The 19,023-nt window shown below is 36.8% G+C and overlaps 1 protein-coding gene across 2 annotated transcripts in view; it reads right to left on the reverse strand.

The window, feature by feature from the left end:
* The window catches only part of ELF2 (E74 like ETS transcription factor 2), an 85,416-nt gene that overhangs the window by 38,333 nt on the left and 28,060 nt on the right, over positions 1–19,023 (reverse strand). For both annotated transcript variants that reach the window (XM_081136194.1, XM_081136193.1), the window contains exon 4: positions 8,451–8,616. In XM_081136194.1, coding sequence (XP_080992320.1) covers positions 8,451–8,616 — 166 coding nt within the window. The remainder of the gene's footprint in view (positions 1–8,450; positions 8,617–19,023) is intronic.

A 19,023-nucleotide genomic window follows, 5' to 3' on the forward strand; every position in this document is an offset into this window, starting at 1 on the left:
GATCTAAATCACAGTATAATTATAATTCAAAACACTCTAGAATCAAAACTAAATGAACTTAAGATTCACATTTTTATGTCTTTAGAAAACTAGTGACTAGGCTAAACTCAAGAAAATAGATAACTGGAAGAAAATGCTTCTTTAAAAAAAATTTAGGAAAATTCTAGATTAGAAGCAGAAATATCAGAAATGAGAATTTAAAAAGGCTTGAAGATGTTTAGTGGTAGCTTCCAAGGAAGTAAAGGTGAAAAGCCCTAGAACTTTATCTATAAAAAGAAACAAATGTTAGGAACATGGCAGAGGAGAATTCAGATAGCAAACTGTTTAGGAGGAAAAATACTATATAGTATTATTTCTCCCTCCATCAGTAAGAATGAATCATTGTCACCCTTCAAATAAAAATATGGTATAGGCAGCTGAAATAACTGTAATTAAATGTAAAATTGTACATGTTCTTAATAAATTAAAAACCAACCTACCAGCATTGTCTTCCTTCTGGCTCAATCTGTTTCCCCTTCAGGTAATCCTAGGATAGGGGCTCCTTTTCAGATCCCCAGTTTTTCATGTTGATCTTCTACCTCCCTGTGGCAACAATATTTTCTAATTAAAAGAGTCCTTTTGTGCCACAGGGAGGATTTCTGATGATATAACAAATAAAAAAATTATCACAGCTCATCATGAAGCCAACTTAGTCTTGAGATTCTTCAAGAAACTAGACTTCTTATCTTATTTTTCAAGAGAGAAATCTGGTTTTATTTTCTTAAATTGCATTTTTAAAAAGCTAAACTTTCATTTATTTTAAAAAAAAAAAAAGCATGGCTTTCCTGTTGAATTATATAAAAATTCTTATCATCCATCTGTCTTTTCAACTAATCTCTAATTTCTTTTTTAATTGATTGCAGAGCGAGGAAAGGAGAGGGAGAGAAAGAGACAGAAGCATCAATGATGAAAGAGTCATTGATGGGCTTCCTCCTGTACATCCCCCAGTGGGGCTCGAGCCCGCAACCCGGGCATGTGCCCTAACCGGGAATCAAACCGCAATCTCATGGATCCTAGGTCGATGCTTAACTGCTGAGCCACACCTGACCAGACTCAATTAATCTCAAAACACAATTTTGTTGATCACAAAAAAAGTTTTCTTGATAATTATTTACTAACTCCAGCTTTTCATGTTTTAATACCTAGTTAAAAACCAAAGTTCTGTTCCCAATGATCAGAAGACAGAAGGAGGAAGCTACCAGACCCCTTTCAGCCAATGTTTGTTAGTAAAGATTAGTAATTATACTTGTATTACATAACACAATGTTAATTATGCTTAAAATAAACATTTTTTTTAAAAAAGGCCAGCAGGAAGTATAGAAAAGCAGTAGGTTACTGTCCTCTCATTGCTAAGATTAAAGGTCATTTTCGCTGTTTGTTTACTCTTTGCAATACTTCTAAATTTTTCCAATGACTATATACTGCTTTCATTGTGAGAAAAAAAAAATTTAGGTGTAAGCAAGAATGATTAAAATCTAATGTGATTTTAATGTATTAATCTAAGTATGACATTATGCTTTGATATATTTTAGATGACCATATTTATGTTTTTTGGGTGACTACCTTTTTATATTTTAAATAACCCTAAGGTATTCAATATTTAGCATATAAACAAAAATATTTAAGATTTTACATAGATAGTTCTTGATTATACTGCAATGTAAGTCAAAACTCAATTTGCTTCAATCTGTACTTCCTAAAAGCTATGTATAGTATAATACACTACATCATATACTATACTAGACAAAATTAAAAAATATGAGCTCTCTTCAAGGGACTTATACACTCACTTTGAAAACAAAAGGAGTATGCACACAAGAACAGTGTAAGAAAGTGAGTGGTCAGATGCGTAAATCCAGGTAGCTTGACAGAAGATCAGGAAAGGGAGTGTTTAACGTAGGCCACAATCACCGTGGAAAATTTCATGTAGTTGGGCCTTAAAGAATGGATAATACCTGAACACATTCTTGACAGAAAACTATTTGAGCAAAAGTTCAGAAGCATAAATAGCACTGTCCATGCTGGGAGCAGTAAGAAAAACAGCAAGAATACAGAGTTTCAGTAGATAGGAAGGCCAGATTAAGAAGGAGCTATTTCTGGATGATTCTGTGGGTCACTGAATTTGGCAGAGGAGTGGCCTTTGAAATCTGATAAACAAAGAGCTTCAGAAGAATGATAAATGTAGTTGCCAAAGCACAGTAAGTTAAGGAAGAGTGACGAGAAAAAGTACAGACTGAAGGTACAAAACATTTGTTTTTTTTAACAAGTGGAAGTGAAAGGAAAGAGATAAACATAACAGAGAAGTAAACACATGTTCTGTTTTAATGTATAAAAGACCTTTCCATATTTGAAGGCACATGGAAAGGTGTTGATGAAGTTAAGAGAACACTTATGGAGCACTTAGTATATCATAAGCACTATGCTTTTCAGGAGTGGGGAACATCCAGCCTGAAATCATTTGGTCTGGCCCGCCAAGGCCTCACCAAAGAGAAGCAGTTCCAACCATCACATTAGAGGTGAGTTAATTAACTGTTTCACCAAATATAGCAGGCTAATTTTTAAGTTGATAATTTGTATGGTCTGAGAATGATGTTATAAATATCGAAATGGTCCTTGGCAGAAAAAAGGTTCCCCTTCCCTGCTTATATAATTATTTTATGTAATCCTCACAACCCTGATGTCCTATTTTATGTCAGTGAAACAGACTCTGAAAACATTAAGTACTGCCAAGTAAGTGATAAAGTGGAAATCTTAAACCAGGACTAACCAAGCCAACCAATATTCTTCCCTTTCCTACTAACAGGAGCTACTTAAAAGGCTAAAAAGAAAAAGAAAAAAAAAAGCTCAGGAATAGTCACCCAGAATTTTCTGACTACTCTTCAGCTTCTTCATGTTCCTTGAAATGTAAACATTCCCTAAGGTTAATTCCTTAATTCTGTGTCCTTTGTTCTTGGATCATAGAGAGACAAATATCGAATTTAAATATCTTCTCCCCTGGGGAAATCTCTCCAATACCTTTCCCCATGGAGATTTCATTTATTTCCATGGCTTCAATGAGAATGATTTGACCTTTCTTTACTAAGCTTCAGTTGTACCAGATGACTTCCATTTGTCCCTCCAGATCTACTCTCCACCTTTCTTCACTCTGCTGTTGGTCCCAGGAGGCTGACTTAATCAACAGAGTTTAATCAACAGGTTCAGACTGGGTTTGGTCAAACAGAACTCCTTGAAAGGGGAATGATAAAATTAACATTCCTTAAATTATCCTAATTTGAGTATGCCATCTCTTTTGTGATGAGACGCTGACTATCCATTTGTCAGGGTCCTATCTTTAAATACCTGAATATGTCCCCTTAGATACTCTGCTTCAATTCAAAATCAACACACCTATTACCAAACTTACCTGCCTCCTGAAACAGTCTTGCCCTTCCTCAAATCCATATATGATACTATCACCATCACTTACTGTCAAAAAACTGAGTAATATTTTAACTATGCCTCTCCCCTTAATCTGCCATGTCTTATTAGATCTCACATAGCCTATATGAGCCCCTTCTGTTCCTATTGCTTCTAACCTTGTTTTAATATTTCTCAAGTCATCCCTTGAATCATACAATAACTAGCCTTCCGGCCTTGTCTTTTCCCATACCACTCAAAACTTTTCAAATATTTCCGCATTTTATATACCTAATGACTAACTCTTGGGTTCAAATCACAATCTAGTCACAACTCTTAATGGAACCGCCTGTCAATGTTTTATTTATTCAGTATCATCTAAATAAACCCTGAACTTCAATATTCCACCCATTTATTAATGACATTTCCCTTAGTCCAAAGTGCCTTTTGCCAACTTCTTACCTGTCCATCCAAATCCTACCAATTGTCCTCCTCCGCTTTCTCTAAAACATTCCCTAATCCTGCAAATTGAACTTTCTTCTGAAACATGTTGAAAACAGTGCACTTGTACATAAAAAATGCGATGTACTCATTAATATGTTCTCATAAATTTAAGTGAAAAGTTAAGAGAATGTAGTAAGTTAACATACAAGATGAAGAGGCAGAGCCTAAACAGCTCAATCTTCTTAGACAAGTCTTAAAAGGTTTCTACAAAAAGTTATATAAGATTTCTATTATTGCTCTGGCTAGGTAGCTCAGTTGGTTGGTGCTTCATCCTGATGTGCCAAGACTGAGGGTTCAATCCCTAGTCAGGGCACATAACCAACGAATGAATAAATAAGTAGAACAACATATCGGTGTCTCTCTCAAATGAATAAATACAAATTAAAAATTAAAAAAATTATCTACGATTAATTTCACTGGCATAAACTTGTTACTCTTTAAATAGTAATCTGGCCCAGCCACGCATGGCTCAGCGGTTGAGCATCGACCTAGGATCCAGGAGGTCCTGGATCGGGGTTCGATTCCCGGTCAGGGCACATGCCCCCATTGCGGGCTGCAGCCGATCAATGACACTCTCATCACTGATGTTTCTATCTCTTTCTCTCCCTCTCCCTTCCTCTCTCTGAAATCAATAAAGGTATATTTAAAAATAAGATAAAATAAATAGTAATTTGTAACCAACATTTAAAATTTACAGTCATATATATATATATTTTTTTTTTTTTTTTTTTTTAACTGCATTTTCCAATCTTAGGGGAATTCAAGAGATTCCTCTCCACCTCCAACTCACACCATCAGTCTAAGGAGCAGCCTCCAGAACTGGTGGAGTCTGCAGCCCCTGAAAGAGGTATTTCCTGCCTGCCAGTCAAGACCACCCTTTATCCAGACTGCATTGCTATTCCTCAAAGGCTATTTATGACTACTAATCCTAAACTATCATCAAAAAGTAGTTTGCCTGGCCAAGCATGGCTCAGCAGTTGAGCATCAACCTAGCATTCAGGGGATCATGGTTCCATTCCTGGTCAGGGCACATGCCCAGGTTGTGGGCTCGATCCCCAGTTAGGGGTGGGTGGGTGCAGGAGGTGGCCGACCAATGACAACTCTCTCATCATTGTTTCTCTCTCTCTCTCCCTCCTTCTCCCTTCCTCTCTGAAATCAATAAAGATATATTAAAAAAAAAAAAAGCAGTTTATAGGTTTGGATGAATATACCTATTTTCAAAGTTTCAAAACATATTTGGTTTTTCCTATAAATTTTGAGAAGACTACTATTACACATAAGCTCTGTAAGAGAAAAGTAGACTTTTAGTCTTTAAAAGGTGAAGCAAAATAGCCTATAATTACATGTAACAAAATTAAAAAATCATTTTATTCACAAAATAATAAAGGTGGCTAAATATACATCATTATATGATTTTAGTACTCCTGCCTGGATGATATCATGAAACTGTTTCTGGTGTGGGTATGTACATATGGATATATAGGAATAATAAAAAAAAAACTTATATAAACATGCACAGAACTGACATACAGATCAATAAGTATAATTATGAACATTTTTATAACCTAAGTTGTAATGTAGGAGCATTCCAGGAAGTGTTTCCTAGATGTACAAAAGGAAATCTTATTCTATATGAATCTTGTTTCCTCCACCAATTCCCCAAATAAAAACTGATATAACCAGGTTATAAATATTCCTTTGCTTTTCTTCCCACTCAGCTTCTCCAAAATTTACACATGTCTGGAATTTAAGTGAAAACTTTATACTACGAGAAATGAGCCTGATCCTACTCTACTACCTAAAACAGGGGCGGGGAACATCCAGCCCAAGGGCTGCATAGGGCCCGAAAAATCATTTGGTCTGGCCCTGCCAAGGCAACCATAGGCAGTATTCAAAATTCAATAAAACTAGGAGCTTTATTTCACAGCTAATTTTTAAATTGATAATTTTGTATGGCCCACGAATGATGTTATAAATATCCAAATGGCTCTTGGAAGAAAAAAGGTTCCCCACCCCTGACCTAAAAGGAAACATGTTAGGACAAGTCATAACAACTTCCATTCATTTGCATACGTTCTAGATGTTAGATGTCAAAAGAATGAAAATTTATTCAGATTTTACTCATTTAAAAATGTATTTGATTTTTTTTAAATATATCTTTATTGATTTCAGGGAGAGGGAGAGGGAGAGAGAAAGTTGAAACATCAAAGATGAGAGAGTCATTGATCAGCTGCCTCCTGCACGCCCCCGGCTGGGGATCGAGCCCGCAACTGGGCATGTGCCCTGACTGGGAATCTCACCACGATCTCCTGAATCCTAGGTCAATGCTCAACTACCAAGCCACACCTGGCTGGGCATTTGATTCTTTAAAAACAAAATTAAGCTCAGATTAACTATTCTAAACTAATCTCTATATATTAATGATCCTTATAAAGTTATTAAAAATCCATGAGCTATAGGATTGTCAAATAAGTCAGTATACTATAGACTCTATGGTTTACACGCCTTATGATAAATAAATACAAGTGTTTTAAATTGTTGCGACTACATGTACGTGCCAGCAGTTTTCAGTATGAATTTGGCATTGCCTTTTTTAAAAGAATTATATCTGAATTTTAAGTTTTATGGTGCTGTTCTATAAAGAGAGACAAGAATAGCTATACTATATTCTTTATTCTTAGAAGTAATAAAGCAAGCATAGATTTCATTAAAAATCCATGAGCCAGTATGTAATTAAAAATTAAGATGAACTTCTCAGCACATTTAGACTATTTTAGAATAATGAGTTATTTACTAATATTTCCTTTTCAGTATTTTTTTAAAAATCTAAAAAATGTTATTAAGTGTTCAAAAACCACTTTTAAAATATCACAAAAGTAGCTGTTACTTTACCCAGACTTTGTATATCCTCTTTGTCAGTATCACAATCACTCATATCTCTGCCCTGCAAATGATATCATCACCCTCAGAGTTCAAGAAGACTAAGAAAATAAAATTATTAAGTGGATTATATTTGCTTCCTATTTGGAATTGCTTTTTACCTAAGTAACTTAAATTGATGAAGCACTGGCCACCAACTGTACAACCAGTAAGATTTGGATGTCCTGCTCTGGTATTTTAATGTGATAAATATTTTGTGATAAAACAATTTTCTACTGATGCAAACTTGGCACTGTAATTTTCATTTTTTTACAATTCCTAATTTGCTACTAAAATCAGTCTTCCTTATGTTTTTGAATATTTTCCTCAACTTTGCTATCATACTTTTTGTTCTTACGCTATTAGTTTTCTGTTTAGTTATGCTCTTATAATAAAATCAGTTACAACAGCTACTTCATCATGCAGAATACTTTCAGCTGTTCTTCCATATTGTTTTCCTCAAGAAGAAAATTCATCTCTGCCATTAAACTTCTAGCTTCTGACTGGAAAACTCTCCAAACTCTCTGAAAAACACATGTATCTTCCTGCCACTTGCATGATCTATCGTTAAACCAAGTACCAGCACAGGCTACAGTCACCAAGCCCATCTGAAGCGTTTGGCAACTTGTTTTGAAAATGAACTGTTCACATGGGTTTGCTGGCATTGTCACCATTGCTTTGAAGAGCAAGGGAGCTTCCAATCCCTCAGCTCAACAACAAATAAGGCTGGAGGGAGAGCAGCTTTAAGCTAGAAGAAGCTAGCAGTCCTAGGGAGTGCTACTGGGCCTCCGCAAGCAGAAAGACTTCAAGTGCTCACAATATTTAATCATGAGACTTTGCTACATTTATAGGAATTTATCAAAATACTTAAGAATTTTTATTAGGTTTGTACACCAAGCATATGGGTTCTTTTTCACCATTAATAGCTAAAGATAAATTTTAATGTTTATTATTATAAAAGAGTCACTACAATCCTGTGGTAAAATACTCTTATTTTCTTTATGGTCAATGGCAAAAATTAAAAGGTTTCTCCAAGAATTACACACTAATCCCTAATTAAACATACAGTTATCTCACCGCAGACACACTGAAACACCACAATTTCTAAGACAAAATGGGAAGAGGAATCTGATAGACTACTGCAAAGATGTTTCTGACCTAAGAAAAAAGCAATCATACTGCTCCACCGATACTGATTCAAAGAAACTCAATCTGTTATAGAATGAGAATACCATACTTATTTTTAAATTTAAAAAAAAGTTACCCTCATATACTAGCCTACTGACCTCTATAAGTAAATAATAACTAGTTAATTTTTGCACTCCCAGAAAAAAAATAAGTTTATTACTGTGGGCCTGTAATTTTATCCTTAGGGCCCATGAGATAAGATTCTGTTACACCTCAAAAAATAATATAGAACTTCTTATATCCATATAAATTCCCTTAAAAAAGAGAAGTCCCACTGGTTTCCAAGCTATACTAAATAGCATTAAAAGGAGGTTTGTCTGGTATATTATTCATCTGGCAATAGTAATGATGACTTACAAAATGAGAAAGTTATAGAAATAATAAACATATGATGAGATGTCTACCTGTTTCCACATTCTCGGTCTCAACTTCTTGTTCTTCTGCCACATCTTGCATCATATAAGTCTCATCATCATAAACCAGAACCTGGGCTGCATAGCCCTGCTCTAATCTGGCACTTGGTACAGGCTCCACAATCACTGCTGGATATTCAGAAACCTTTTCACTTTCCTACAAGAGCAAATTTAAAAAACAATCAACCTTTTTATTCACAAATGCCGGGTTTACTTATAAACTCTTGAGTTCATAGCGTCTCAAGGAGTCCACACAATGAGTTTCATGTATTATAAATATGAATGTAAAAACCAAAACAAGAGATGGAGAGGGCTAACTTTAATGATCTGTTCAAGTCTTAAGAGGGGAGACACAGACTAAACATTTTAAATAATCAGGGCTTTAGGATTAAGATGGCAAATTAAAAACATGCATATAATTTTATTCTCATGAAAGCAGTAAAAGAAGCAGTAAGGAGAAGAGATAAAAGCTACAAAGGAGAAGAGATAAGGGTAGCAAAACCTTGGAAGACTGAAAGTGGATGGGTGAATGTTAGTAAGTGGTCTAGCGGACCCAGGAAAGCCAAATCAGAGCGTGGCAGCAGAGCCAGCTGAGAAAGAGCACAGGACACTGGAGGATCCACAGAAGGCAATCCCAGTGACTTCTGGAAATGGAGCAGCAGCAGGTGGGAGAGAGAGGAGGAGGTTCAGACAAGGAAGATCCCATTAAACCTGTTTGAAAAGCACTTTGATTCCTAGACTCGCTCCCTCCTCCATGATGCTAGGCAACCAGCCTTCCCCACCTCAGCAGAGGATTGCAGAGGGAGAAACAAGAGCATCTCTGAGGTCTATTAGGCACATTTGCTAGTATCAGTACTGTACCAAAAACAGTTTCCAATCTGCTTTTTAGTCCTCACCTTTAAATCATGAGCAGACTGCCAAGTATTACTAGTTATCTAAGACAGAATATATACATACATGCACACATATATATTCATATTCCTCACAGAGATAAGATATTATATCCATAAAACAAGAACAGAAAACAAAAATGACAATAAAAAAGAGTTCTTAAAAATTAAAAACACGATAGCTAAAATGAAAAGACAGAGGATCAGATGATAACATTGAGGCAGTCTTCCAAGAACCAGAGAAAAAAGATAAAGCAATGGAAAGTTAGGAGAGAGAAGAGAACAGCATTAGGGGACAGTCCAGGAGGTCTAATACCTGAATAACAGGAATTACAGAAAAAAGAAAATGGAGAGGGAGGGGGAGGTTGGAAAGGAATCAAAGAATTCTAGAAATTTTTCTATAGCTGAAGGACCTAAGCTGTCCATTTGAAAGGACCTACCAAGGGCTTAGTATAAAAAATTAAGGGAGACCTACGCTGAGGCACACCATTGTGAAATATTGTAATCCTGGGGGCAAAAAGAAGATTCTACAAGCTTCTAGAAAATATACACGTCACACACAAAGACTCAGGACTCAGTTCAATCTTCTCAACCATAATACTGGAAGGAAGATGACAACAGAGCTGCTTCTTCAAAATTTTAAAGGAAAATTATTTCCAACCTAGAATTCTTCACCCAGTCTAACCATCTTATGAAAGCCGAATAAAGGTTTTCTCAGACATGAATGAGCTCGCATTTACCTTCCCTGCATCCTTTCTCAAGAAGCAACTGGGAAGTGTTTTCTATCAAAAAAAGAGTAAATTTGAGAAAGTGGGAGGGGGAGAGAGAGAGAAACATCTATGTGAGAGAGACACATCAATTGGTTGCCTCCCGCACACGCCCTGACAGGGCTGGGGATCGAGCCTGCAACCAAGGTACGTGCCCTTGGCCAGAATCGAACCCGGAATCCTTCAGTCCACAGGCTGATGCTCTAACCACTGAGCAAAACTGGCTAGGACTAAATTTGTAATTTAAAAAAAAAAGATGACTTAGGATACAGAACATAGGGGATCCAATCCGGGAGAGAGATGGTAGTGATCTTCAGGGAGGCCTGTGAAGGGAGGTTTCAGGATGCAGCTGTGCACAGGATTTAAAGGGCAACCAGTTCAGACTGTAGTAGTGTGACACCTAAGACAGGATGATAAACTGCCATCTCCAAGATAAACACTGACACTGTTCCTAAGTACAGAACACCCAGATAAGCCTATTCCAGATTTTCGTTCCTATTGAGCTGGCCTTGATGTACCCACTGACCCCACCTTGCCTTGCCACCTGGATCAGCTGAGAATACTCTTTTCACTTCCCAGTGTGTTCTGCTTTGATACAGTCCTAAGTGCTGAAACAAGACCATAAAGAGGGTAGAGATCAAAACTAAAGAACAGCACTCTTTCCATGCGACCATATACCTGCTGCACGAACATGCAATATAAGGTCCCTACTGAAGCCCTGCCTGATTCCTGACCAAGATGGCCCTATGTTTCCAATAACTAAGTCGTGACAACGCTTACTGATCGCCTGAGTAGAAGCTCTTGAAAATCAGTGAACCCAATGCCAAACTAGTCAGCCCTTTTCCTGGAAGCCTTCATATAGCTGTGGAAATGCTGTCCTCTCCTAGCATAGTTAGCTTGGTACACTATTCATTTTTTCAAAGTAAACAGTACGTCATTTAGGAATATATACACAGGCAATGATACTATAAAGAAAAGAAATAACATATAAGACAGGATAATGGCACCTCTGGGAACAGACAGGGTAGAATATGGGAGAGGGACATGCTCAGTAAAATACTAGTGATTTCTATTTTTTAACCTGAGTGATAGGTAACATGTATTCTTTCTGTTATTCTTAGGCTGAAACATATATTTTATACACTCTTCATTTTGTATCAAACATTTCATAAAAAATTTTAAATAAATTACAAAACAAAGATACAGCAAATTAAAAAAGAAAGTACATGCTGAATATTAACACTGAATTTCCTACTCTGTATAAGGTAAAATATGAGTCCAACTTTTTACCATTAAAAAATATTCTTTCCCACAAACTGAATATAGTAACAGTCAAATCACCATGCCTCTTGCTCAGCTTTATAACCACAGCCTACAGGCAGCACCACCCAGCTAGAACATAGCTGTTAATGAGAAGCATGGGACAGGTAAAGATAGATGAGGTCTCCATTCATTAGAAACTCAGAAAGCAGCATCATAAGTAGCAGCTGAACTAGTATTAACCCAAGCAGTGAGTATTTTATTTACGTATAACCCACGGGACTTATAACTTCTTTCATCCCTCTGAAATCGGATAGTATATTTAACAGTAACATTAACATGAGATTATTTTATATTGTGAACCACCCATCCCCACCCTACCAGTACAAAATCAATCAAATTTTCTAAACCATGAAATACTTGAGGATTAGAATTCTGTAGAAGGCCAAAACTCCTTTCCCCACCAATTAGGTTTCTGGACCACTCTTCTCTCTGTTTTGATATTTTAATGGTTCCTTCCATTTAACCATAAAAAGCAAAAATTTTTTTATTAAAAAAATTCAGCCTGGCCAGGTGGCTCTGTTGGTTGGAGGATCATGCCATACACCAAAAGGCTGTGGGTTCAATTCTGGGTCAGGGCACATACCCCAGTTGCAGGTTCAATTCCTGGTCAGGGCATATATGGGAGGCAACGAATCGCTGTTTCTCTCTCCCTCCCTCATCTCTCTCTAAAATCAAACATATCCTTGGGTGAGGATTAAAAAAAAAAATTCTCTCCTTCCTTTTACCTGAACTCCAGATCTCTGCTCCTGATCCCTGTGTACACCTCATAAAGACAGTCTAACACCCTGATTCATTTTCTCTATGTGCCTGTAATCTGGATTCCACCATCTCATTGACACTCTTCACTCAAAATGTCACCAGGGACCAAACTCTACTTCAGTCTTGATCCTCCCTGCCACTCTGCAGACTACACACTGACCACCACCTCATTTAAAAAAATCATCCCTTCTATCTTTTGTCTTCTCTTTCAAGAAACCACTCTACTTTTAAGCGTCTCCTCTGACTCTTCTTCCATCCCCAGGGACTCAAATGTAGCCAATTTGCTACGGTTCTGTCCTCAGCATCTCCTTTCTTCTTACTCTATACTACCATCCCAGGCGAGCCTACCTATTTTCATGGTTTCGAATAACACCTCTATACTGGTGATTATTAAATATCTGCTTTCCACTCTGACCCATCTCCTGAACTCCAGACCCAAATTTTAAACTACCAACTTAACATCATTACAGGAATATTCAGCCAATACTTCAAGCGTAACAGGTCTAATTGGGAACAAATGATCAACATCTCTTCCTATTCCCCCACCCTGTGTTTTTCTCTAAACCTCAGTTTCTTATTTAAAAAGGAGATTATAGCCCTAGCTGGTCTGACTCAGTGGTTAGAGCGTCGGCCCACAGACTGAAGGGTCCCGGGTTCAATTCTGGCCAAGGGCACATACCTTGGTTGCAGGCTCGATCCCCGACCCCAGTAGGAGCTCGAACGGGAGGGGAGCAAACAATCAACGTATCTCTCTCACATGGATGTTCCTCACTCACTCTCCCTCTCCGCACCCCCCGCCCAAAAAGCAATGGAAAAAATATCCTCGGGTGAGGGCAAAAAAATAATAAAAAATTAAAGAGATTATAATATTCATACTTAAAGTCCCTTGAAAATTAAATATGCACAAATTAGTGACAGCTATTTTACATGGTAACAATAGTATTCAAACATACTATACTTGCCCTCAACTTTGGAGGGCATCTTTTCATATTACAATCAGAATTCTTTGTGCAAAAGCTTTCATGATTCCCCATTGTCTAAAAAGAAAGTTTAACATACTAAACAATGGTTTTTAACATTCTTTGAAATATAACCCTCAATCCACCTATTAAAGGTTGAACTGTGTCCCCCCAAAAAGATGGTGAAGCCCTAACCACCAGTACCTGTAAATCTGAGCTTATTTGAAAATAGGGTCTTTACAAGGTGATCCAGTTAAGATGAGATTAGGATAAGCCCTAATCCAATAGGAGCAGGTCCTTCTTAAAAGGGCAAATTTGGACACAAAGAAACACACACAGAGGCAAGATGATGTAAAGACACAGGGAAAACACCATCTACAAGCCAAGGAGCTCTGGAAGCTACCAGAAGTCAGGAGAGAGACACAGAAGAGATTCTCCCTTACAGCCACCAGAAGGAACGTACTCTGCCAACACCTTGATTTTGAACTTCTAGCCTCCAGAGCTGAGAGACAATAAATATCTTCTGTTTAAAAGCCACCAGGTTGATGGTACTTTGTGATGGCAGCCCCAAAGAACAAATAAATCAACTTTACAGCCGTATTTCCTGCATTATGCTACATAACTTTTCTATTACTTGCTTTGCCCCCAATTCTCAAACATGAGAGCTTCCATGACTGTTTTTCATGTTATTTTATGGCCTAATTACCTTCCATATCTGTCGAAACCCTTTCCACCCACTAAGGGCCAAGTTCCAGGGAGTTGTCTTATAATCCCCCAATCAGTTTTTCCATCCAAGTACTTCCAGAACAAGTCGTCTGCCCAATAGTACCACTGTTCATTATCCTGTATTATAATTATCAGTTTATATATCCAACTCCTTGACAAGACAGTAAGATGTCTGACAGCAAGACTGCTTAGCTCTCAGTCAACTTTTATATCATCTTCAACAATATGTACTTCATGTAAACTGAAGTGGCACTTATGTATTCGTAGCTCAATGCATTTAATATTAACAGGTATTCAGAGACTCAACATTTGCTAATCTACAATGCCAAGTAACTTCATAAGCTTTTCCTCTGCCAAATGACGGTCCAGAGGCCACTGCTACAGATATGCAGATAATTACTGCTTTGTACTGTGTACAGGAGTTAGTGATTTTTACTGGGAAGGAGCGTGGAAAAGGAATCAGGAATCTTCATTTTATAAAAATAGAGTGAAAACTCACACAACCACTAAGTTATTTTACTTAGGATCACTATAATCTTGCTCAACTCACCAAAATATGCAATCATTAGAATGCATCAACTCCAGATTCAGTGGGTCTAGGCACAACCTGCTTAGTTCCCCATAAGCTAAGGTTGTCAGACTTAGCAAATAAAAACACACAATACCCAGTTAAATTTGAAATTCAGATAAACAATGAATAATAAGTAAAAGCTGTTCCATGAAATATTTGGAACATACTTAAAAAGTTATTCGTTGTTTACCTGAAATTCAGATTTAACAGGATAGCCTGTTATATTATCTGGCTACTGTAAGCACTATCAATGATCTCAAAAAACTTCCATTCAAGGAGAGCCATTCTTAGTAAAAAGAGGCAGGACAAGCACAACAGTGCAGTGCTTATCTAAAAAGCATTTTCATAATGCACTCAAGTCAGTGCTCTCCAGGTAGCAGAAGTTTCCAAAGATAAATACCATAAATGGCTGAAGGCAATGGTATTGTAGTCCTTTTATCACTGTTAGAAATAAATTGAAAGACATGAAAGTTGGGAGTATATTAAAAATATATAAATCTGTTTCAAGTTTCTTCTTTTGTGGTAGAGTAAAGCCACCTTCAAAGCCTTATCAAAAATGAAATATACAGTGTGGCACACACAAGGGGACTAAATCTCTCCCCAACTGTTTACCCCCAGAAGCCACTCCAAATAACTATGTCACTAAAATAAATTCAGTGTGCTTGCTATGCAAACACAGTTTTAAGACAAGTCCCCTAACCAAGATGGTCATAATGGGGATCAATGGGGGGATATCTGTAATACTTTCAACAATAAAGATACATTTTTTTAAAAATACACACATCAGAAATGGATTGAATAACTACTGTATATTTACACAAGTTAAGGGAGATATGTATGTATTATCATGGAAAAATATCAGTGATACAAGTAAGTGGGGGGGAATGGGTAACAGGACAGTACTGTTGTATAATTCTATTTATATATTTATTTTACACATGCATTAAAAAGTCTGGAAAAATATATCTCAAATTAATAACCTGATGAGAGCATACTCAGATAAAAGAAGGATTTTCATTTTCTCAGTATGTCTGAGATTACTGGGTTTTACAATGATCCTATATAACTAATAAGAAAAATCAAAATACTTTTTTTTTCCATTGAAAAATAACAAATGGAACAAGAACCAAAAAAACCTCTAAAGCCTATAGGGGTAATTTGAAAACTTTAAAAAGAAATACTTTAAAAAGAATCTATCTCAACAGATAAATCATTTATTTTTAATCAATTTTACCTAGGTATTTTCATAAATGTAGACATCCCATCAATTACCATCACAATCAAGAAACAACATTTCCATCAACCAGAAGGCTCCTGTGCACCCCCTGTACCAGTCAAACCCTCACCACAACCACCTACCCAACCAACTATGCACAGGGGCCCAGGCAACCAATCTGCTCTCTATCCCTATAAATTTCTTTTTTTTTTTTTTAAATATATCTTTATTGATTCCAGAGAGAGGAAAGGAGAGGGAGAGAGAGAGACAGAAACATCAATGATGAGAGAGTCATTGATCAAGCTCGAAACCGGGCATGTGCCCTGACCGGGAATCAAACCCTGATCGCTTATATCCTAGGTTGATGCTCAACCGCTGAGCCACACCCGGCCGGGCTATAAATTTCATTTTTTAAAATCTCATATATGTGGAATCAACAGTTCATGCTGTTTTCGGTCTCAGTTCTTTAAATTAACATAACATTGAGATTTATACATGTTGTTGCTTGTATCAGGAGTTCATTTCTTTTTATTGCTGAGAATTCCACTGTGTGGATATAACCATTGTTTATCCATTCACCATGTTCATATGGCTGTAATGCTCCTATTAATGTCCTGCTCTTCCTCCCCTCTTCCATTCCTCTCCATTCCACATTTACCTATGAGCCAAATTACTAGACCAAATGGTGCTTGTACATTTAATTTTAAAAGGGTTGTCAAATTATTTTCCAAAGTGGCTATTTTACATTCCCACTAGAAACATACAAGAGTTCCAGTTGCTCTACAGCCTTTCCAACACGTGGCATTACTGCTGGTAATAGTCACCATTCTGTTTAAGTATGTAGTAGTATCTCCTCGTGGCAGACACAGGGGGACTAAATCTCTTGTGGTTTTAATTTGCATTTCCCTGATGGCTAATTGATATTGGGCATTTTTATATGTGCTTACTGGCCATTCGTATGATTTTCCTCTTCAAATCATTTTCCTATTTTAATGGGTTATTTTCCAAGTTATGACTTTATATATTCTGAATGCAAGCTCTTTGTCAATATATGTATTGCAAACATTTTTTCCCAAATTTCTGGTTTGCCTTTACATTTTCTTAATGGAATTTTAGGAGAAGTTTTTAATTTAAATGACATTCGACTCACAATATTTTTCTTTTAAAGTTCTTTTTTGGTATGTTCAATCTAAGAAATCATTGCCTATTTCAAGGTTGAGACAATTTTCTTGCGTTTTCTTTCAGACGGTTTTATAGTTTAAACATTTAATTCTACACTCAATTTTGCGTTAGTCACTGTATATGATGTGAAGACTGTAGTCCATTTATTTGCATGTGGATATGCACTTGTTTCACTATCATTTGTTTAAAAGACTATTCTTCCTCCACAAAATGACAGTAGCACCCTTACTGAAAATCAATCAGCCTATGGGGGTCTCCATTATGTTCCACTGATCCATATGTCTGTTGGTTTATGAATACCACACTGTCTCATTACTGGAGTTTCATAGTAAGTCTTTAAACCAGGAATATAAGCTCTCCAACTTTGTTCTTACCCGTAAGTCTTCCAATCCATAAACATGTATTTCTCTCCATTTATTCAGGTCTTTAATTTCTCTTGATATTTTGTAGTTCTCTGTGTACAGATATTTTATTTATTTCATTAAACTTATGGCTATGCTATTTTGACGCTGTTAAATAGTATTGCCTTTTGCTATAGCTGGTTTGGCTCAGTGGTTAGAGCGTAGGCCCTTGGACTTAAGGGTCTCGGGTTTGATTCCAGTCAAGGGCACGTTCCTGCAACGGAGGCAACCAATTGATGTGTCTCTCTCAAATCGATATTTCTCTCCCCCACCCTCACTCTCTCTGAAAAGCAATGGAAAAAATATCCTCAGCTGAGGATTAAAAAATAAATAGTATCGCCTTTTAAATTTCATTTTCCAGTTATATCTTGCTAGAATATATGAGCACAATTGATGTTTTACATATTCACCTGTTCTAAATTTATTTGTTAGTTCTAACAGTCGTATGGATATCTTAGGAATTTCTATGTACATGATCATATCGCTTAGAAATATAGTTCTATTTTTTCTTTTCCAGTCTGTAGGTCTTTTATTTTCCTTGCCCTGTACCAATGTTGCGGTGTTCAATAGAAGTGATTAGAGCAGACATCCTTGCTTTGCTATCAACCTTAAAAGGAAAATTCAGTATTTCATAATTAAGCATGACGGTGGTTGTAAGTTTATCACAGATGCACTTACCAGGTTGGGGAAGCTGCCCAATACTACTAAAGAATTTGTATAATAAACAAGTGTTCAGTTTTAACAAGTGGGTTTTCTGTGGCTATTGAGATGATCACGTGATTTTTCCTTTTTACTTAATATGGTGAATATACTAATTCATTAAATCTATCTTACTGGGATAAAACCCATTTGGGACATACGACCCCTTTTATATGCTGCTGGATTAGATTGCTAGTATTTTATCAAGAATGTTTATTTCTGCCCTAGCCGGTTTGGCTCAGTGGTTAGAGTGTCAGCCTGCAGACTGAAGGGTCCCAGGTTCAGTTCTGGCCAAGGGCACGTACCTTGGTTGCAGGCTCAATTCCCCGCCTAGTCGGGAGATGTGCGGGAGGAAACCAATCAATGTGTGTCTCTCACATCAATGTTCCTCTCTCCCCCCTTCCACTCTCTCTGAAAAGAAATGGAAAAAAATATCCTCAGGTGAGGATTAAAAAAGAATGTTTCTTTCTAAGTTCATGAAGGATATCAGTTTGTAGTTTGATTTTTCTATATCTTTATCTGTTACTGGCATCAGGGCAATGCTGTCCTCATAAAATGAGTTAGGAAATGCTCCCTTGTCCTCTACTTTTCCGAGTTGTGTAGGATTAGTATTATTTCTTCCTTAAATGCTTGGTAAAACATCAATAATGCCAGGTAGCCCTGGAGTGTTCTTTGCAGATATGATTCTGATTAGGAATTTATTTTAAAAATAGAGAGCTATTTATACTTTCTATTCCTTCTGTAGTGACTTCCAAGTAATTTGTCCATTTCATCTAAGTTTTCAAGCTTATTAGCATAAAGTTGTTCATATTTATTCTCTATAGCAGGGGTGAGGAACCTTCTTTCTGCCAAGGGCCATTTCGATATTTTTAACATCATTCACAGGCCATATAAAATTATCAACTTAAAAATTAGCCTGCTATATTTGGTCAAACATTTAATTAACTCACCCCTAATGTGATGACTGGAACTGCTTCTCTTTGGTGAGGCCTTGGCAGGGCCAGACCAAATTATTTCAGCCCGCAGGCCAGACATTCACCACCCGATCTATAGTAATGTCTGATTCCTGAT

This window comes from Miniopterus schreibersii (genome assembly GCF_964146895.1).
Source record: "Miniopterus schreibersii genome assembly, chromosome: 4".
Classification (NCBI taxonomy): Eukaryota; Metazoa; Chordata; class Mammalia; order Chiroptera; family Miniopteridae; genus Miniopterus; species Miniopterus schreibersii.